Raw genomic sequence first — 19638 nt, forward strand, 5'->3', positions numbered from 1 at the left:
CCGCTCGGTGACGACAGACCGCCGCCTATAAGACACTCCCGCCCGCCGACAAGACACCTCCCCGCCCGCCGCTGAGACACTCCCCCGCCCGCCGATAACACACTCCCCACCCGCCCCGAGACACTTCCTCGCCCGGCGCTGAGGCGGTGGGTGGGGAGAAGGGATGGCGGGAGCGGGGAGGGACAGGAGGGTGGTGGGAGAGATGGAAGATGGGGCGGTGGGAGAGACAGAAGAGTGGGTGAGAGAAACCGGATTAGGAACCATCTTCGTCGCCTATGAGACATGAGTGTCGAGTGGGGTTGAGTTTTTCTTTACATACATGGCATTTGTCTCTGCTAAATAATAAAGGGATTATCGTGATATAAGAGCAAGTTCTTTCGGCCTTTCAGTTTCAAGACCATTGCAGAGCTATGGGATGCTGTGGGATGATAGGATAGGGCGTAGACACTGGGCTGTGCGGGACACCGACAGTGAGCCGCGGAGGCGAGACCGTCGCGTTGAGACTGGACCGCCCCATTGGGACACTCCACCCGCCTCCCAAACGATCACCCCGGAGAGGAATTGCAGGTCCCAGTGGAGCCCCGACCTCATCCAACCCCAACGGCTGTCAGGACGTGGGTGGCCGCCAGCCCGGAAAGGGAGCGTTAGGGGAGACGCGGATGTGTGGCTGAGTAAAGGCCGATCGCCCACTGGTGGCAGTTCCCGCTCCTGGAACCACCCGCCAAATGTTTGTCCTGAGGATGGCTTGGATGGATCAACAATCAAGGATAACACCTAATCCTGAGGATACAGTGGACGGATACAATCGGAGAACAGATAGATTTCAGACTTTTAGCCCAGGAGCTCGTCCTATTTAGTCAATTCCAGTAGGAGCACTGAACACTGAACAGAACACCGCACAAAAGGGCGCAGACACCGCCCCCCGGGCGTGATAGCAACTAGAGTTGTCAAATTTAGCCTGTAGATGTCAGGGGAGCACAGCAGGCTTTGCCAGCGCGGTGCCTCGTATCGAGCAATCTGAAATAGACTCGATCGACAGAAGTCATTCCACTGTTGTTTTTCAATGGAGCACCTTTCTGTAATTCTTATGGTGGGCGAGGCGCAATTACCAGAATTATAGGCGACAGGCACCCACCCTCCCCTCCCACCTCACAGCTAACCCCTGAGCCGAGTCCTGGCGGCTGGCGCACAGGACGGCTGGACTTCATACAGAACCATCATCCGCCATCGAGTTTCCAAAGTATACGGGACAACCCGCATCACAGTTACCGAGTACTGACTCAAGCTTCGTTATTAATATTTCAAAGTAACTATGAGCAGTGCCATGCTTAAAAATGGCAGTACCAACTTACCTTCGCAATTTTCCATGTCCTCCATTCTGTCAATCTTCGTTAACTTCTCATTCGTTTCCGATATTCCTCAACACAAAAATGCTCAAATTGTTACACCACTGAACTCTGGTCACTGCACCGACTTATGGCACCCACAGACAAGCACCTCACGGCACCTCACGCACCGTCAGATACTTTCAGACAGCGTGCGTCGTGCAACAAGCGTCGCCGGTCGACGCGTGCTGTCACCTGCGCCGGGCGCCTCGCCCGAGACGACGAGTAGCGAAAGACGAGACGCGTCCGCCGCACGGTCACGTGACCCATGCCCCAGGGGCATGCCCGATCTGAGGCCGGGCGCTATCCGAGGGTCATCGCAGACAGAACTGACCACGATTTGGATTGCTGACGAGTGACAACGATCGACATGCAATGGTGAGTACCTCTGTGCAGGGTGTGGTCACTCGTAATAGAGTTGTGAACCGTCGCAGAGCTTTTCTTCTTGTGGTGAAAGTTCTGTACCCACGGCCACAAGTTAAATTGCTTGCGATGTTAATTGTTGATAAATTTGTACGCATTTTGTAACGAGCGTTAGTCCAATGTTTCTTGCATCAAAACGTGTCGTTCCCTTCACGGTTCACCGTTCAAACATACACTTCACGATTCCGTATTTTATTGTATTCTAATGTATTGGAGCGGTACACACGAGCACGTCTAGCTAAGGAGCACCTGGTCCCGTACAATTCATCAGCTTCACATTTGGACCCTTACTGTCTACACACGCTGAAGACGGCTCACACAGAAAGACAGGCCGCAACGTGAGCTGACCTGACCTGACCACGATTGGGGTGTAACGGGACAGAACACCCAGCCGTATATACAGCCGAAACGTTAGTGCAGTTCCTGAAAACTACAGAACACAACCAACGTAGCTAAACAGCGGGAAAAATAACTGAGCTAGCCCCATGTCAGACTCCTTGATGTTCTATCATAGCAACGTAGATTAGTGTCTAACATGCGAGTTACTTTTTGGACGCGTCGCAGAGTCTGTCTCCCTGATGTAACCCTGGTATAACGCTAGACAATGAACGTACGCTATGGTACCTCATGCACATGCAACTAAACCTGATGAATACGTGGTGAGGGAATGAGATAATATCGTGCACGCTATTACATGGGACCTATCAATGAGTGAGGACGCATCCGAACGAGCTAACACCGCATATTTAGTGTCAGCGTTTATAATGAATATGAAAAAGGTAAGAAGGTAAACCATCTTGGCCATTCTGGTGACTCTTTTATCTACTCGTTCCAGCGACTTTGTCACCCAGGATGTTATTTTCCACGAGTAAAATACAGAGGACACTGGACACGCTACGGATACATTTACGTTCACTCGCAGCATTTCCACTATTTCGGTATTTAGCGACACATCAACCTATCATTCATTTTTCAAAACTTTATCGTACAAACTGTCAGAAGTCACCGCAACTAAAACAGAATCGAATAGCGCTCCAAATGTCTAGCATTGCGCTGAAATAGAGCTCAGTTCATATTGCGATGCCTCGGAATGCCCTTGGATCAAACTGATATGCATTAAGATCATCGTAACACGAGCTAGCAGCAATGAAGGGGAGGGCAACTATGTAAGTCTGTATGAAGTATTCCTAGGCCAGAGTATGTCGTCGGTCTAGGGTCCGCTCTGTCGCACTGCACTTGCTACTGGGTCGCTCCACAGGTCAGTACAGGGCGCACCCAGACATGCACAGGACCGCCCTAAGTTCACGTGGGTCACCTTAGGTTAGTGTAAGGCTGCCTGGACCCGCTTAGAGCAGCCCTGAGCTTGTGTAGAGCCACCCTTGGCCGGTGTAAGACCTCCACCAGCCCATGAAGGACCGTCTCAGGTCCGTAAATGGCCGCAAGATACCTGTGTGGAGCGAAACCAGGTCGACACAGGACCGCCCCGTGCGCGTGTAATGCCTCCCTGAGCCCCGTAGAGCCACTCCCAGCCCATGTAAGGCAACCCTAGGCCCAGGTAGGGTCGCCCCAACCCAAGTAGGGCCACCATAGGCCCGTGTAGGGCCGCCTCCAACTCGCAGAGGGCCACCCTAGGCCCAGGTGAGGCTACCTCCCCTTCCCAGCCAGGGTAGTGCCGCCCCCAGCCCGCGTAGGGCCGCCCTAGCCCGCGTAAGGCCTCCCTAGGCCCAGGTAAGGCTGCCCCCTCCCATTCAGGTTAAGGCCGCCCCAGCCCGCGTAGGGCATCCCTAGGCCGAGTTGAGACTCCCTCCCAGCCCGTGTAGGACCTCCCTAAGCCCAGGTGATGCTGGGCGGCACGCTAACGGCCACGATCAGGAGGAAGGCGAGGCCGCAGAGCCGGTCGGCGGCTCCCGCCAGCAGCGCCCATTCGTATGTCTTGCCGATGTCCTTCACCATGTGCTTCATCTCGCCGCCGTTCTCGTGCGGCGCGTCCAGCATCTCGTTATCCTCCTGAGAGTAGTCCTGGAAACACCGGGCGGATGTCGGGCTATGAGAGTGACAGCAGCTGTGGGTGCTGTTTACAAAGTACTAAATCGTATCGTGGGACGTAAGAGAGGAAGGGTTGATGAGCAGGAGCTGGCGCTTACAGGGGACTGCGATGGATCTTGAGACGTACAAGAGGAAGAATTGATGGACAGGAGCTTCAAAATGTCGCTGAAACACATCAAGAGTACCTACACAGCCAAATCATAGTGGAAGATTATCGCAATGAACGCTAGTCCAGCTCTTGGCTACAAATATACTTGAAAAGGTATTCTCAGTCGATGAAGGAAATGCTCACTAGGCGCGAGATCAGCTTCCATGCTACGGCCGGCTCCCATACCCGCTAAAGGACCGTTCACACGGGTGGGCGACTCACGTGGAACAGGGGCGTGTCGAGACAGAGCAGGCGGCCGACCAGGCCGGACAGACAGGCGCGCAGACAGCGCGGCAGGGGCGTGCTGCGCGGCCGGCTCAGCAGCACCACCAGCACCTCCAGCAGCGTGAACACCAGCAGCAGCACCACGAACACCACGTAAAACGACGCTGAAAAATGCAATGGATTAACACCAGTATAACGCCTTTTGGGGCGACTAACGGAGCGAGCGAGAGGGTGAGCCTTGCACGTGCGAAATTTCGACGGGGTACCTCCAGCTGACTTGTGCACGGCACCCTACTAACCGGTCTCTAGCGATGTGCCAAATTTGAGCACAATCGGCCCAGCCGTTCTCGAGATCTGGAAGCGGCACCCTGCACGTGCGCACGTGCAAAATGGGTCCCAACTGACTTTTGCACGGCACCCTACTAACCGGTCCCTAACCATGTGCCAAATTTGAGCGCGATCGGTCCAGCCGTTCTTGAGATCTGGAATCGACCCCTGCACGTGCGCACGTGCAGCAGCACCCCAATTCTGGCACATGGATATGCATTGCCTAGTGGGTGCCTACCTACATGCCAACTTTCAGCGCAATCGGCCAAGTAGTTACGGAGATATTGCAACAATTACAAAAGTGACACCTCTTCGTTTTGCACGTGGCACGTGCATAAGGGGCATCCACATGCATCGGGAATAGTCCAATACTTGGTAGAAGGAATGAAGCTACCCTACAAAAATTACCGCGTGTAAATCGGTCAAGTGGTTGCTGAGATATAAGCGTCGCAGAATCGTGACCACGGCCGGCCGGCCGGCCGGCCGGCCGCTCATACTCAGAAATTTCCGTTAATCTAAGGAAAGACTACGCTCGCTTCGCTCGCTCCGTAATCAAACGGTGCTGAAAACTTAGTGGAACAAGACGTACAACATCGTTGAACCAGTATAACGCCTTTTGGGGCGACTAACGGAGCGAGCGAGAGGGTGGGCCTTGCACGTGCGAAATTGCGAGGGGGTACCTCCAACTGACTTGTGCACGGCACCCTACTAACTGGTCTCTAGCGATGTGCCAAATTTGGGCACAATCGGCCCAGCCGTTCTCGAGATCTGGAAGCGGCACCCTGCACGTGCGCACGTGCAAAATGGGTCCCAACTGACTTGTGCACGGCACCCTACTAACCGGTCCCTAACTGTGTACCAAATTTGAGCGCAATCGGTCGAGCCGTTCTCGAGATCTGGAAACGACCCCTGCACGTGCGCACGTGCAGCAGCGCCCCAACTCTGGCACATGTATATGCAGTGCCTAATGGGTGCCTACCTACACGCCAACTTTCAGCGCAATCGGCCAAGTAGTTACCGAGATATTGCAACAATTACAAAAGTGACACCTCTTCGTTTTGCACGTGGCACGTGCATAAGGGGTCACCCACATGCATCGGGAATAGTCCAATACTTGGTAGAAGGAATGAAGCTACCCTACAAAAATTACCGCGTGAAAATCGGTCAAGTGGTTGCTGAGATATAAGCCTCGCAAAAGCGTGACCACGGCCGGCCGGCCGGCCGGCCGCTCATACTCAGAAATTTCCGTTAATCTAAGGAAAGACTACGCTCGCTTCGCTCGCTCCGTAACAAACCCATTAAATGAATAGCGGAGAAATAACACGTAAAACCATATGCACAAAAGAGTAAAAGCGAAGAGTTAACGAGATGTTGCGGGAATATATACGTGAAACAGCATCATAAGGCATCGGAACATCTCGTGAATATGCAACAATTCTAAAAATGTGAAGACCACAGTGGAAAAGCTTCAATCGGCAAATATTCTGAAAAAACACATTTGAAGAAAAGAACAACGCTAAGCATTATTTTCAGCCAGCTGAGAAGCGAATCATACATCGGTATCGGTATCATGCGAATCATGCATCGGTAATCAAAAGCGCAAATGTCTGACTCTTACCAATGGATGCGGTGCCGTGGGCGTCACTGGGCATCCGACTGAACATGTTGAAGAGTCCCAGCACGGTGATGAGCACGCTCACCCAGCAGAACGTCAGCTTCTGGGGCGACTGAACCGGGATCAGGAACGACAGCAGCATCAAAACCGATGAACCTGCGACCGGTGAGAGAGTTTGGTCAGTTCATCACTCATGGAGCAGCATCGGGAGCGGTCTAACTTCTTGGACGCGAATAGTTAGTCAAATGATACACAGGGAAGCGTGGTCAGGAACGTAGCTCGATGGCATGCAACTTCCGTACCTAGTTGGTTTGTCCCGCTTGAAGTAAAGTAACACGACCGCGTAGCTTGATCGCGGCCTGACGGACGGGGGCTTCTCAAAGACAATGGACACGAGCAGCCCCTTTGTCGCCGAGCTTAACTACGGGCAGTGCTTCGTCACAGAGCTGACCCACGAGGAACACTCCGTCACCAACCTGAACCACGAGGTACTGCCACTCACAGACAATGGGCACGGAGAGCTCGGCGGTGCGGTGCTCGTTCCTCCGCGCCGTGATCATGAACGTGATGGAGTGATAGGCCTCCGGGCAGCAGTCGTAGTACTTGACCTCGCGCTCGGCCGTGAAGTTGGCCACCTCCCACTCACTCGACTGCAGCAAATCGGAGACGTCCGCAGCAGCCGCCTATAACAGGAGAATGTCGGCTTAAGACTGCGAAGGCGCACAAAGCATGCTCCGTTAAAAATGGGCCCTAATTACAGCTACTCAAACAGTCAAACATTAGCCCATCGCGATGGGCTTTGATGTATCGGACTAACTTTTCTAACTTTAGCAGCCCGTGTGTGAGTTACTGTTTACGTCTCAGCTCGTTCTCCCTATATCCCGGTTACCAGTCCGCCCGGCTACCCACTGCCACCACCCCACGGCCGCTCACCGCATTGCCGCCGTAGTAGCTGACGTTGAGTCGGTTACCGTCGTAGGTCCACGAGCCAAACTTGAGCCGACACGAGGCCACATCGCGGGGCCAGTTGGTGCGGTCGAGTTCGCAGCGGTGCGATAGCCGTACGGGCGGCACGATCAGCACGCCTCCCTTCGAGTCGACGATCGCGTTCGATGAGAGTTTGGCCATCACGTGACACGACGTGTCCCAACTGCAGACGAGAGGCTTCTGTGAGACGGATACAGGTTCGTCCGAAACGGTCGCAACGTCGTCAAAAAGCACCAAAACCACGAGCTAGAGCATTGTCGTTCAGGACATTTTCTGAATCAATCAAGTGATACCGTCTCAATGTCTAATGCTATGAAGTGATGCAGGCCGACTATTGATCAGCGAACATCCCGGTCAACCCGCTCATGCGCCGAAGTGTCCTGTCTTACCCGTTATAGAGACAGATATCGGGCATCCAGATGTGATTGGGGTTGAAGAAGCTCTTGGTGAGGCCGTCGTATTCGCTCGGCTCCCACCGTAGGTATTCGTCCACCCACATCTGCGGACAGGCATCACAGGGACTTACGAACGGCTCATAGACGCATGTACACCTTTTTACGCTAAACTTAGGCGGAAGTGCACGAATTTCAGTAATAGTGCAGACTGCAGGCGACTTCGACAGTACAGCATAGTCTGTCTATGGCGAACTGTCGAAATCGGTTGCACTATTTCTGAACTGTGTGCACTTTGTCTATATTTGGCCGTAAAAAGGTGAAGACGAGGCTATGGGAGATACTTGGAGGATTTTGGTAAGATTATTGCTTATCCGTAAAAGTGAAAGTTGCGAACAAACTGTGTCAAACAATGAGGACTTTAAGCTAACATGATTACGGAGCGAGCGAAGCGAGCGTAGTCTTTCCTTAGATTAACGGAAATTTCTGAGTATGAGCGGCCGGCCGGCCGGCCGGCCGTGCGGACGCTTTTGCGAGGCTTATATCTCAGCAACCACTTGACCGATTTACATGCGGTAAGGGTGACCCCTTATGCACGTGCCACGTGCAAAACGAAGAGGTGTCAGTTTTGTAATTGTTGCAATATCTCGGTAACTACTTGGCCAATTGCGCTGAAAGTTGGCATGTAGGTAGGCACCCACTAGGCACTGCATATCCATGTGCCAGAGTTGAGGTGCTGCTGCACGTGCGCACGTGCAGGGGTCGATTCCAGATCTCGAGAACGGCTGAACCGATTGCGCTCAAATTTGGTACACAGTTAGGGACCGGTTAGTAGGGTGCCGCGCATAAGTCAGTTGGGACCCATTTTGCACGTGCGCACGTGCAGGGTGCCGCTTCCAGATCTCGAGAACGACTGGACCGATTGTGCCCAAATTTGGCACATCGCTAGAGACCTGTTAGTAGGGTGCCGTGCACAAGTCAGTTGGAGGTACCCCCTCGCAATTTCGCACGTGCAAGGCCCACCCTCTCGCTCGCTCCGTTAGTCGCCCCAAAAGGCGTTATACTGGTGACTATAAATGTATATGCTATATTTGGTAAGTAAATACTGGATACGTGGCTCATCAGAGAGGACGAATGGGAGTTAAATTATACCTAGAACGTCTGCACTTGCCATCTGTCTCAAGGACAACGGATTGTGCCAGTCATGTTCCATTCTCGGTACTCACCGCCCGAACCCAAACAAGGGATTCCATGACATCGGAGACGGGGTCCTGACAAAGGACAAACAGTCAGCGTAAATAGCCACTTATGCGAGCACAGACAAAACAGTCACCATCCTGCTCAGCATGTCTCAGCACATTTGAAACGCTCCAACTTCTCGGGCATTGTTCGCTACGTCACATTTACTGTTAGTATTTTTTTCTTCAGATTTTCCTTGCGTAGCATCAATTATTGGCGCAAAGCACGCATTACGTGCTGCATTCATCAAACCTCTGCGCTCTGCAGAAGAGGAAGCAAGACCACTCGCGAAAATATTGGTGGGGCTTCGCAAGTGATACCTATTCCATATACCACACGGTAATACATGAGCCGCCAAGTTTACATCCACAAAGGCCCACCCATTATGCGATTGTGAACACATGGAAAAGTGGAGCGGTACTGACGATGGTAAAGTCGATCAAGCCGAGACCCATCTGCAGATGAACCGTGTCCGATTCGTTCAGCACGGGACGCGTCTGACGGTTGTACCCAGCCAGGAGATCGGCGTGCAGCCGCTTCTCCTTGAGAACGCAGCCGGCTGTAAAGGAAGCAAAGTCAGCAATACAGACATGATGTTCGAGAGAATCATTGAAGATACATACCTATTGCACGTCGCTTGCAAGAGATGGTGCTTTAGAACACGATACTAAGGACGTGTTTGATGGAAATGGTTTGTAGTTTTTGCACGAGTACAATATCGTGTTTGGGGCGCCTCCGCGTCGCCGCGCTTTTTGCATACATCCTGCAATCTGACACTTATGCATTACTTGCATCCCATGTTAGTGCAGATGCACCTTGTGATTCATCCTGTCACGGGTCACGCGTGCAGAGTCGTAGAGGCGTACCCAGAGCGGTGCTGGCTCGGGGTCAACTCTGAACAGTCGGAGGACGGACGGGGGGGGGGGGGGGGTCAGAGGCCGGTGGGGACGGGAGTAGAACAAACGGCCACATCCGGCGGTCGTAGGACAGCGTCAGAGAATAGGAGCCGGGATGCTGACATGACCAAGGACATCAGACACATCGAGGGTCGACACTTAGGCACAAACGGCAGCAGAAGTTGCCTCACGTTTAGGGTCTGGATAATATTGGTTGTACAATCGACTTCGGTACACAGGTTTATGGGTCTATGGTTGTACCCATGAGCACTTAGTCGGTCGTACCATAGTGTGTGTTACCATAGTGTGTAACTATGGTAACACAAATATTTACCTGAAATGAGCAGCGAGGCTCCGACGGCGAACAGAAGGGTCCGTGATGCAGCCATGTTTATAAGTTCAGTCCGGCCCGGTCGAAGACTGAACTCCCGCTGGCACCTGCAAAGGAAGTCATCAATCACACAAAGCCGTATGACAAATGACAAAGTCATCAGTCATCACAGCAAGACCACTTGCGTATATATAGTTAGGGTTTCTCGAGTGATACCGATTTCATTATCCATGAAACGGAGTGTGAATACGGAAACGGAAAGGAGTAGAAGAAATGGTTGTTTTTATTCGATTCAAAACGATTTACAGATAAATATTAGAATCTTATCGATTCATATTAAAACAGCTGAAGCCAGCCGTCTTCCCATCTGCCTCTCGTCCCCCTCTGTCTCTTCCCTCCTTTCCACGTGGGAGTGACGCAGCACTCTGACCGGATATGCATGGTTACTGCTCGGATGAATGTGACCTTTCCTCGCATCGCCCTCCGCGCGTAACCCAATTGCTGCTCATTGGACCTTCTTGTTAGTGCCACCCGTACTATTGACGGGCTCTTTAGCCATTTGGTTCTGTTCAGACAATGGGCTGATAGCGTAAGCAGAATAAGCAGATGACTGTTCTGCTATACAATCTGCTGTTTAATCTTATTTCATCTGCACGAAGCGCCTGATTGGCACTGCAGCTTGCCCTTTCTTGGTCTATCTACAACTTTTGATGCGAAGCTATATATATATATATATATATATCATGCATCGGCACAAGCACTCCAGTAAACGTCAAGTGAAAACTGAGAAACGTTCGGGCTCTGGCCTGTAGTCTGGTAGACAGTAATCAAAGATGACCTGTGGGCACACTAGAATCTACTTCTTGGCTCCTTGTTCGGACTTAACATTCGTCCTACACGTTGTCTAACCCGTAATCTGGTTTGCATGCCCTGATCTGACCTAGTCGGACGAGATGTTTTGCCCACGGGCCACAGCCGGCTGTTTACGTTACAAACGTCTTGCTTTACCGAATACGTCGTTTGAACACTCGTAAGAAGCAAATCACGCACACTGCAGCAACAGTGATGACATGTTTTATCATCGAATTATCTATTACAGGCTACAGCTTTTAAACTGGCATTTGGGTCATTATTTCTTATGTTGGTGCTCGCCAGTCGCCAGCAGCAAGGTGCCGCACGCGAGTCCGATGGGGCAAATATATCACATAAACGCTGATAATTGTTATCCCGGCCACCCCGATTTCGTGGGTCTAGCGATTTATACCTACTTTTAAGATAGTTGCAATTTATAATAACCCTACACTCACAATAACCAGACAAATTACAATGAACCGACCACTGCATCATAGCAAGGAATGCGACAATTGAACACCAGGTCAGGCAATCGCTAAAGTGTTGCAATGTTGTTCTCTACAGGGTGGGGCAGAAAGATTTACCTGTTTGTTTTCAGTCCATTACTCAAAAAGTTATGAACGGATTTTGATAAAATTTTGCATGCAGCTTCCCAACTGACTCATATATCAACATTAGGATCGTTTTTGCATTTCGTAATATTTGTTGGTGAGCTATATGGCGAAGATGACTAAGAGAGCCCAAATTGCGTCGCTAAAGTAGGGTGGCCATATCTCCTGAAGCGTTGCCAAACAGCTCGGTGTTGCCGTAAAATTGTTTGCAGTGTAATCAAATGACTTAAAAAGACAGGGTTGGTGTCGACGAAGTCCATGCCAGGCAGAATAAGGGATATCTGCTTCAAAAAGCTGGTTAATATCGTGCACAAGAAGGTGTTTCAAGTTCTAAGCGAAGCATGCGCAAACTGCCAAGGGAACTCGGTGTTTCGCCCAGAACCGCCAGGAGAATCATAAACAACGGCTTGGGCTTTATTTCATACAGGGTGCAACATCGGCACCTAATTTCGGCGGCATCCAGCGAAAAGCAGCTACACAGGACCCAAAAGACATTGGAGGAGATCAGGAGCGCCGGTAACAAGGCATTCTTCTGGTCCAATGACAACATGTTCATTGTTCATGCTTGAGCCCCAGAGACACTCCCAAAACGTCAGGATTTTGGCAGATGGTTCATCCAGCATTGATCCTGCTATTCGCACCATTTTTCGTCGCCAGAAGCCTGCTGGTGTCTTGGTTTGGGCTGCCGTCGCATCCGACGGCTCAAAAGGATCCTTGGTCTTCATCAAGGAGGCTGTGAAAGTTAATTTACAGGTTTAAGTCCATCTGCTGGAGGAGCATGTTTTGCCTTGGGTCACTCAGTCGTTCCGAGACGGATACGTCTTCGTCCAGGACGGTGCGCCGCCGCAAACGGCCAACATCGCTCAACCGTGGTGGAAGACCCACATGCCTGGGTTCTGGGACAAAGACATTCGGCCATCATCAAGTCCAGACCTGAACCCGATGGACTTCGCAATCTGGACCATCTTTGAGAGGAGGGTGTGTGCAGCAGCACAAAGCAGAATCGCCGCCCTGAAGCTGGCCCTCGAGACGGCACCGTCGAATCTTGGCGGGGACACCGTGCGGCGCTCGTGCCCCTCCGCAGAGGAACGTTTCGAGGCAGTGGTGAAGGACAAGGGTGACCATATTGAGTCATAATGCCGTCGCTGAGAAGTGGACATGCTATACTGCATATATGTGCCAGAAATCAATTTGATATCTTTGTTCAGGGCCGAAATATTTAAGAAAATCAAGAGGTAAAACTTTCTGCCCCACCCTGTAAGTGTAGAATTAGGCATACCTACTGTAGATGCAACATTCAGTGTCACTCGATCTCAGCATTCATTTTCCAACATGCTAGTTCGACTTCGGAACGAATAAAATCAGAATGCCAATACGCATACCTAAGCAAAACACAACCATCCACTTGAACTCGGATGAACGGTGAACCCCAGGCGTCGTCAAAGTGCGACTCAAGAACTTCGCGGGGACTATCTGCAAGTCGCAGACAACGGCGACGTATCGGTCTGACAGAGTCTACCACGTGACCTGTTCGGCCGGACGCGCCTAGCGACAGACGCGTGACCAGTTTTTGTTTGGTCTGGAGGCTGGGGGCCGTGATCGGCGCTAGATCCGGCTGGAGTCCAGTCATGGCGTCTGATGTCCTGAACGACATGGCGTTCGGTACAAATACGCTCTGTGTGCCATGTGTCAGCTGAGATTGCCGGTTGGTGGACAAAGGTGGTGTCGATTGTCAAAGTTCACGTGCCTCGTCATCAGCTAAGCTAAGCGCTTCGATCTCTGATCGATGTGGGGTGTTTGAGAGACCTGTGTTCACAAGGTTGGAACGAAGTCTTGAAAAACTGGCGGAGAAGTTCACTGTCATGGACGCTCGTTCAAGGTGAACGCCGAAGGGTTGTCGGTCGGGACGGGCCGACCGATGACCTTGGACTAGGGCAGACGGGTAAACGCCGCCCACCGGTAGACGGGACGCACGTGACGGATCAGGATGTTTTTCGGGTCCATGGTCACCACGATGGCATTGTCATGGGTGCAACAGACGGTGCTCGAATTCGGATTTCATACTGAGCATGAGCCCAGTTGGCGTTAACATTGCATTAGACGTTCGAGTAAAAATATGCCTAGCAGTGAAAGTGAAAACACTGAAGAATCACATGGATGGATCGAACTCGCAGTCAAATACCGCATGCACATAGTACACACAACAGTGGACAGATGCCGGGTTCAGGTTCGGTTGGGGGAGGCTAAAATTTATCCAAACCGTTAGGCTCGCGTCTAAATCGCCATGATCGAAATTTGAACCGCAAATGGAAGCCCGTGAAATGAAATCAGCATCTAGCTCACAGCCCTCCCCAGGCCCGGCAAAATCCACCAATGTCCACACACGATCACCATTCCCAACTCCCAGTCAGTACTCACCTAGCTTATCGTGTCTTCCCGCAGCGTTGTCCGGGGCACGCGCACGGAGATCCTGACGCCCCGTCCTCAACCGGTCCCTCGGCTCCCGGCGACTGACGCGAGCCGCCCGGCGCGGCCGAGCGCGCTCCCTCTCCGCGGCGAGCCCCTCCGCCCGCAGTCACTCGCTAAACGGACAGATAGCGAGCGTCCCGCATGGGCGGCCCCGTGGAGCCGGCGACGGAGGGTGTCCGATTATCGAGTCCGGGCCATGTCAACAAAACAGGGCGCGCGGTTGGACAAAAACAGGGGCACGGGGCTGCGGCCGGCGCGAAAAACCAGTCACCCGGACGTCTTCCAGTGCGAGACGACGCTGTTGCCAGGCGCTACCTGAGGATAGGAAATAAAAATGCTGGCGTAAGACGCATTGCCTTCTGCGAGTGCGATTCACATCAGTGTTATCGAAGTATTCATTGGAATGCGGCGACTGCCAGAGATATCCCTCGGACAGTAGACGTCATCATTACAGGCCAGTACGGTTCCATGCCTCGTGAAAGATAAAAGATGAATAAAGCACTTAAACGTTTTCAGTGCTACGAATATGCTCATGTTGAATAACAACACCCAATTAATATACCATTTTCAAAAAGCACATAAAACGTAACAATTCACCTTAGTTTTAACGGCGAGGCACGTACCCGCTCTCCCCCAATGCGTCTGCTTGTTTGTTTTCCTGGTTCTTCAACGATGCATCGGTCACTTTCGACTAATCGTGGCGATTCTTCTGGTCCGACTTACTGTTCTTCGGAGCTGGAAGAGGCTGGCTAAAGCAAAGCCAGTATGTTATCATAGGGTGAGAAGACACGATTGGAACTGGGAACGGGTTACGGGGGATTGAGCATATGATCAGCCAGTTCCGACTTCCGAGTTCAGATATTCAGATTTGTCTGTAGTAGTTCATTATGTAGCAAAGCCCGTTTACCACCGGGCTCCCCAGCCTCTAAAGTCTACTCTCCTGACTCTGCCATACGCCGGTCCGGTCGGCGGATATGACCGATTGTTTCACTCCATCATGACCGGCCCTCAGTCCCTGACCTCGGTCCGCCGGTCGGCTAAACGGAATGAACCCGTTACGGCTCTATCAATGAGTTAGGGCTTACTCAGAACTCAGTCAAAAAGGGCTCACTAATAAACGGTCCGTTTGCTGAGGTGGCAAACAACCATTAATATCGACATCCTGCTGATGCACATTATAAACACTTATTTCCAGCATCTGCAATAAAATCGGCAAAATCCCCAATCGCTATATACACATAAAGATACTGATGCTTGATCTACATACCACTAAAAGAAAATTATTATAGAAATACATATATCATTCAAGAACATCGTCTCATGAAAGTGTCGGTTGTGATACGAAGGAAGTTCATGAAATAGGCAATATGCCATATTTATTACGTAGAATGTGAATTTTACCAATAATATTTATAAACAACATTTATGGGACTACAAATGTCTACACAAAACGGTGACTTTGACGGAAAAGCGCCCGGAAGCAAAGTGAAAAAAATAACACCAATCAGGAACGGTAAAATATAGAGCAAGTGTCACGGGAACCAATGGTTAGCCCCAAATAAAAGATCAGTTGACATTAGATAGAGGTAGAGGACATTTGCATTCGGTAACACAAATAGACAAGCGCATAAGATCCAACTAGTTACAATATTGCACAAGGATTTGCACTCCGAGATCACATAAAACTCACGATCTTGTCTCCACCAACAGAATGGCAGCCAGTACTTTCGAGCATCGAAGCGACAATCTCTTCGCTAATCGCCATGCATAATTCAATCTAAAACCCCTGAGCTCCGCGTTCGAACACCACTCCAAGAGATGTAGTCATGACAACCACTGCCTGCGTAGCCATGGAAACCGCCAACATCGCCGCTCATACAAGACGAGCGTACGTCGGACTATCATTACGCCGCTATCAGGAGGCGACCTTTGCCTGGAGCTCCCTCTTACGGACCGCCTCCTCCAGGATGAAGAGGTGGCTCTCCTTGACGTGCGGCATGGTGGTGCGCACCGCCTCAGCCAGGTTGTAGATGTATTCCGTGTTGGGGCCGGCCATGCCACGCGCCTCCACCACCACCTGGCGGCCGGACGTAGAAGCTTGGGTCAAATAATGCGCCGCATGCGATTCCCTCTCCCCTTCAATGATGCGATGAAGCATTCTGAGAACAAATACAAGTGCTGCAAAAATAGGCAAACGGCTGTAGTATTTTAAATGTGATAAGATAAGCTAGCCAAAAAGAGAGACAAAAGAAAACATCGCGTTAGAGTCAAGATAGTGTATCTCTGGAAACAGTCGCAAAGCTTCATTATTCCAAGCATCTACCGGTAAAATTTTCCCAGTGCAACTCAACCCCGGGCCCACATCCTAAATTCCCAGTTCCCAACCGACAGCACGTCAACCAGTCCCTATCCCAACTCCCAAGGCCCCCCCCCCCGAGCCAAAACTGACCGCTGCCAGCTCCTCCTCGCTGGTCGGACCGGTAAAGTACGGGTTATCCTCCGTCCCCACATAGATGGTGAGCCGGTGCGGCGGCCGGCGCTCGTCCTGCGGGTGAAACGCCACTGAGCGCCGCTCGTAGCCGCACCGTTCGCGGAAGTCCAGGTGGGAGAGCGTGGCCTCCACTTCGTCCGCCGGTATCTCGTAGGCTACGCCCCAGACACGCGCCTGCGCGACGGAACAATGGGAGGGGGGAAGGTGAGGTGAAAGGGTGAAGGTATGAGGTGAGGCCGCCCATTGGGGAGGAGTGAGTACATTGGTCAGCAATCCATGGGCCATCAGCTGGAGGTCGGGTAATAAAGAGTCGGCAAATCAATCAAACATCCAGATGTATTACGGATTAGCGCATGACAGAATGTGAGTACATTCACGTCCGATATTACGGTAACATTTTCTAACGGGAGGGTGAGATTAGCCCGTTCCTGTTCAAAGTCATACAATTCAGTACCAGCTGTCAAGTAAAAAAGTTGACTACATCCGTCCCCTGGGCATACATGAGGTAGGTACTTGCCCTCCGAAACACTACCCCATGCGTGAGACCCCGCTCACAAGGCTTTCTGACTTTTCCAATCAACACAGTAAATAGATATTCAAAGTCCCCTCCATTACACATTAAAATGGTCTAAAAGTAATTCGTTCATTACATTACCCTTCGTTACAGCTTGAAACGAGAAGGTATAATCGACATTAAAACCGCTGTTAGACGTTGATAACGGCTATCATTTCCGACGCACTATCAATTTGATTGAACGAAACTCATACACGTCAGTCAAATACAACAGCGACACTCAAGACCACTTTTTCCCACTGCACCGTTAGCACAGTCCGTTCGGAGTTTATGTTCTATTCACTCCTTGTCTAGTTCCAGACAGACTTCCTTCTCCGCCATCTCTGCCGCCCGCTCCACCAGCGGCGCCAGTATTTCCAGGTGGTCGTCCCGCGCCTCATGCCCCAGACCTCGCTGGAACTCCAGTACACGCTGGAAATACTCCAGCGCCGTGCCGGACGGTCCGTGCGGCTCCACAATCTCCCTGGCCAGCTGCTCTGGCGGCGCCGCGCCTAAGAAGTTGGGTCCTTCCGAGGTGGCTATGAACAACTCCACCTCCCACTGGGGAAGAACCAATGACTGCTGCGCCGGAGGCGAGTCTGACGCGTCCTCGGCAGACGTGGCGCGCCAGAAAGGCACCCGGCGCTGCTCGAACCAGCGCTCGCGGTGGGTGAGGCGGTCTCGCGCCGCGGCAGCGTCCGGGTGGTGCTCGTCCAGCTCATAAGCGACGCCCCAGACGCGGGACTGGAACAGACGCGGCGCCCCGGTCGCGCACGGTCGGAGCGGCGGCAGGCGAGCCGAGAGGGACCGGAGGTGACATCGGTCACCGAGATCATAAAGCGGAACCAAGGGGTTACATGGGACGCAGTACCCAGTATGGGAGAGGAGCAACGGTGACAGTAATGTCGACTCAAACAGGACAGTATTTGTGTGTTGAAAAGGAATGCTCTTTGAAAAGGAAAAGGAAGAATAGCCCTGCACGGTTTCTTGGTCTGTTACTTTTTACAATAATGTGACAAAAGACTTCTACCTAAATAATTAAACACATGCAGTCGTGGTCAGCTTAGTGGGATTGAGAACTGAAAAGAGAGTGATAGTAAGTGGCTTACCTCTGGGTCTTCTGAGGGTACCAATGTGGCAACACGTCCAGGCTGCAACAGAGAGTAGCAAGATAAATAACCCTACCACACCAACCAAAATAGTCAGAAAATGCTGCAAACCATAATCATTTTAGGTTTGGAACTTAAGTTTAATGATGGTGAAAAACATCACAATCTAAAGCATTAAGTGGCACTGCCAGCATATCATCATCAATCATGTACCAGCATCAAATATTTTGCTTCATGAAAGATAGATTCATTGAAATGAAGATGATTACTACCTTTTCTGGTGTGCCTCTGTGGTCGATTGACGCTTGCCAAAATCGTCTCACATAGCCTTTGATATAACCAATCTCTTTTGTCTTATATGGGAAGTCAACTTTCCAGATCAGAGAGCCATATCCGAAAATCCACATAACTATTGGCTGTTGCTTATGTAAACCTGTAAAACAGATGCAGGTTCAATTTATCCTGTCACCTGTGTTATGTCTGCCAAAGCACATCCAATAGGAATGCTTGTGTGGCATGATAACCCAGGATAATAAACCAATAATTGTAGGTATGCCCTGGATCAAACTTCAGCATCTCGAAGCTCACTTGCTCAGTGCCTAGTTTGAGTTCAGGGCTGTCTCATCCCTATCTCCGTAACGTGTCGTGTGCGACCAATGACGTCACGGCATTGCGGCGTTCTGATTGGGCGGCAGCTCTGAATCGCCCGACTGGTGGTCTCCGCTCGACAAGCGCACGTGTGCCGACTAGACATTTGTAGTGGCATTGACGGCAAAAAAAGTGAGGTAATGCAGAGCTCTGAATATACTTGAATAGAGTCTAAGCCGTTAGTAATACGTAAAAACGTCAGATAGGTTTCTTGTTCGTCTTGATTTGAGCTTTTATGTGATATAACTTTTACCTTAGTGTCGAGGTTGGCAGCTATGTGGGAGAGCCCTAAAGTGGGTCATTTTCCATAGGATTGCATTACAGCCGTCCGACCCTTCGTACCAGTGACGTCACGGAAATCGCTGCTTCGGCCTAATGAGGGACGCCGGTGAAAACAGGGCGCTGGAGGGCATATTAGTCACGTGACATTTGGAACTTCTCCCGCTCTATAGGCCTTCTATATGCCAAACGTCACGTGTAAATTTAACGAACCTTGATCAAATCGCCCCAGGCGCCCTGTTTTCACCGTCGTCCCTAATGAGCATACCTTCTATATAGGGCCTTGGTTTGAGTTCAGCCCACTGATAAAGGGGGGGGGCATTGAAAAATACGATTACGATCCGCTGGCATGCGAAATAAGTGGAATAATAATAAAATTGTAAAGTAGGCTAACACTCACGCAGACAAAAGGAAACAAACGAAAAATCAATCGGAAAAGAGCCCAACCCCCTCCTGCACTTGGTAATTGGTACACAGCACATCGATATGTAAACAAAATATTTGATTGGTCTTTTTTCTGCTTAAGCAAATGATGAGCAGCTGCTCGTGAATCTTAAGCCAATGAAATGCTGACTTTGCTCTGTGGTAAAGATTCTGAACATTAGGGTTCTC

The 19638-nt window shown here is 51.1% G+C and overlaps 2 protein-coding genes across 5 annotated transcripts; both read right to left on the reverse strand.

Annotated features, from left to right (window-relative positions):
- Positions 1-1984: 1984 nt before the first annotated feature.
- On the reverse strand, positions 1985-14647 carry LOC122390483 (acetylcholine receptor subunit alpha-L1-like). Its single transcript, XM_043383477.1, has 11 exons — positions 14570-14647; positions 13896-14261; positions 10018-10121; positions 9213-9346; positions 8775-8819; positions 7546-7655; positions 7103-7319; positions 6672-6852; positions 6173-6325; positions 4225-4391; positions 1985-3827 (listed from the first exon to the last, which is right to left on the reverse strand). The coding sequence occupies exons 3-11, from the start codon at positions 10070-10072 to the stop codon at positions 3636-3638; spliced, it is 1254 nt and encodes a 417-aa protein (XP_043239412.1). The 5' UTR covers positions 10073-10121; positions 13896-14261; positions 14570-14647; the 3' UTR covers positions 1985-3635.
- A 649-nt stretch (positions 14648-15296) lies between these two features.
- LOC122390496 (putative glutathione-specific gamma-glutamylcyclotransferase 2) lies at positions 15297-19532 on the reverse strand. Of its 4 annotated transcripts, none has more exons than XM_043383506.1 (5): positions 19427-19532; positions 18372-18532; positions 18100-18141; positions 16396-16611; positions 15297-16023 (listed from the first exon to the last, which is right to left on the reverse strand). In XM_043383506.1, the coding sequence occupies exons 1-5, from the start codon at positions 19506-19508 to the stop codon at positions 15862-15864; spliced, it is 663 nt and encodes a 220-aa protein (XP_043239441.1). In that variant the 5' UTR covers positions 19509-19532; the 3' UTR covers positions 15297-15861. The 4 variants fall into 4 exon arrangements, with proteins under 4 accessions (XP_043239441.1, XP_043239443.1, XP_043239444.1 ...); XM_043383508.1 differs by having other exon boundaries at positions 19486-19511; XM_043383509.1 differs by having other exon boundaries at positions 19474-19511.
- Positions 19533-19638: the final 106 nt, after the last annotated feature.

The sequence above is a fragment of the Amphibalanus amphitrite genome, unplaced genomic scaffold (genome assembly GCF_019059575.1).
Source record: "Amphibalanus amphitrite isolate SeventyFive unplaced genomic scaffold, NRLGWU_Aamphi_draft 000397F_arrow, whole genome shotgun sequence".
Lineage (NCBI taxonomy): Eukaryota > Metazoa > Arthropoda > Thecostraca > Balanomorpha > Balanidae > Amphibalanus > Amphibalanus amphitrite.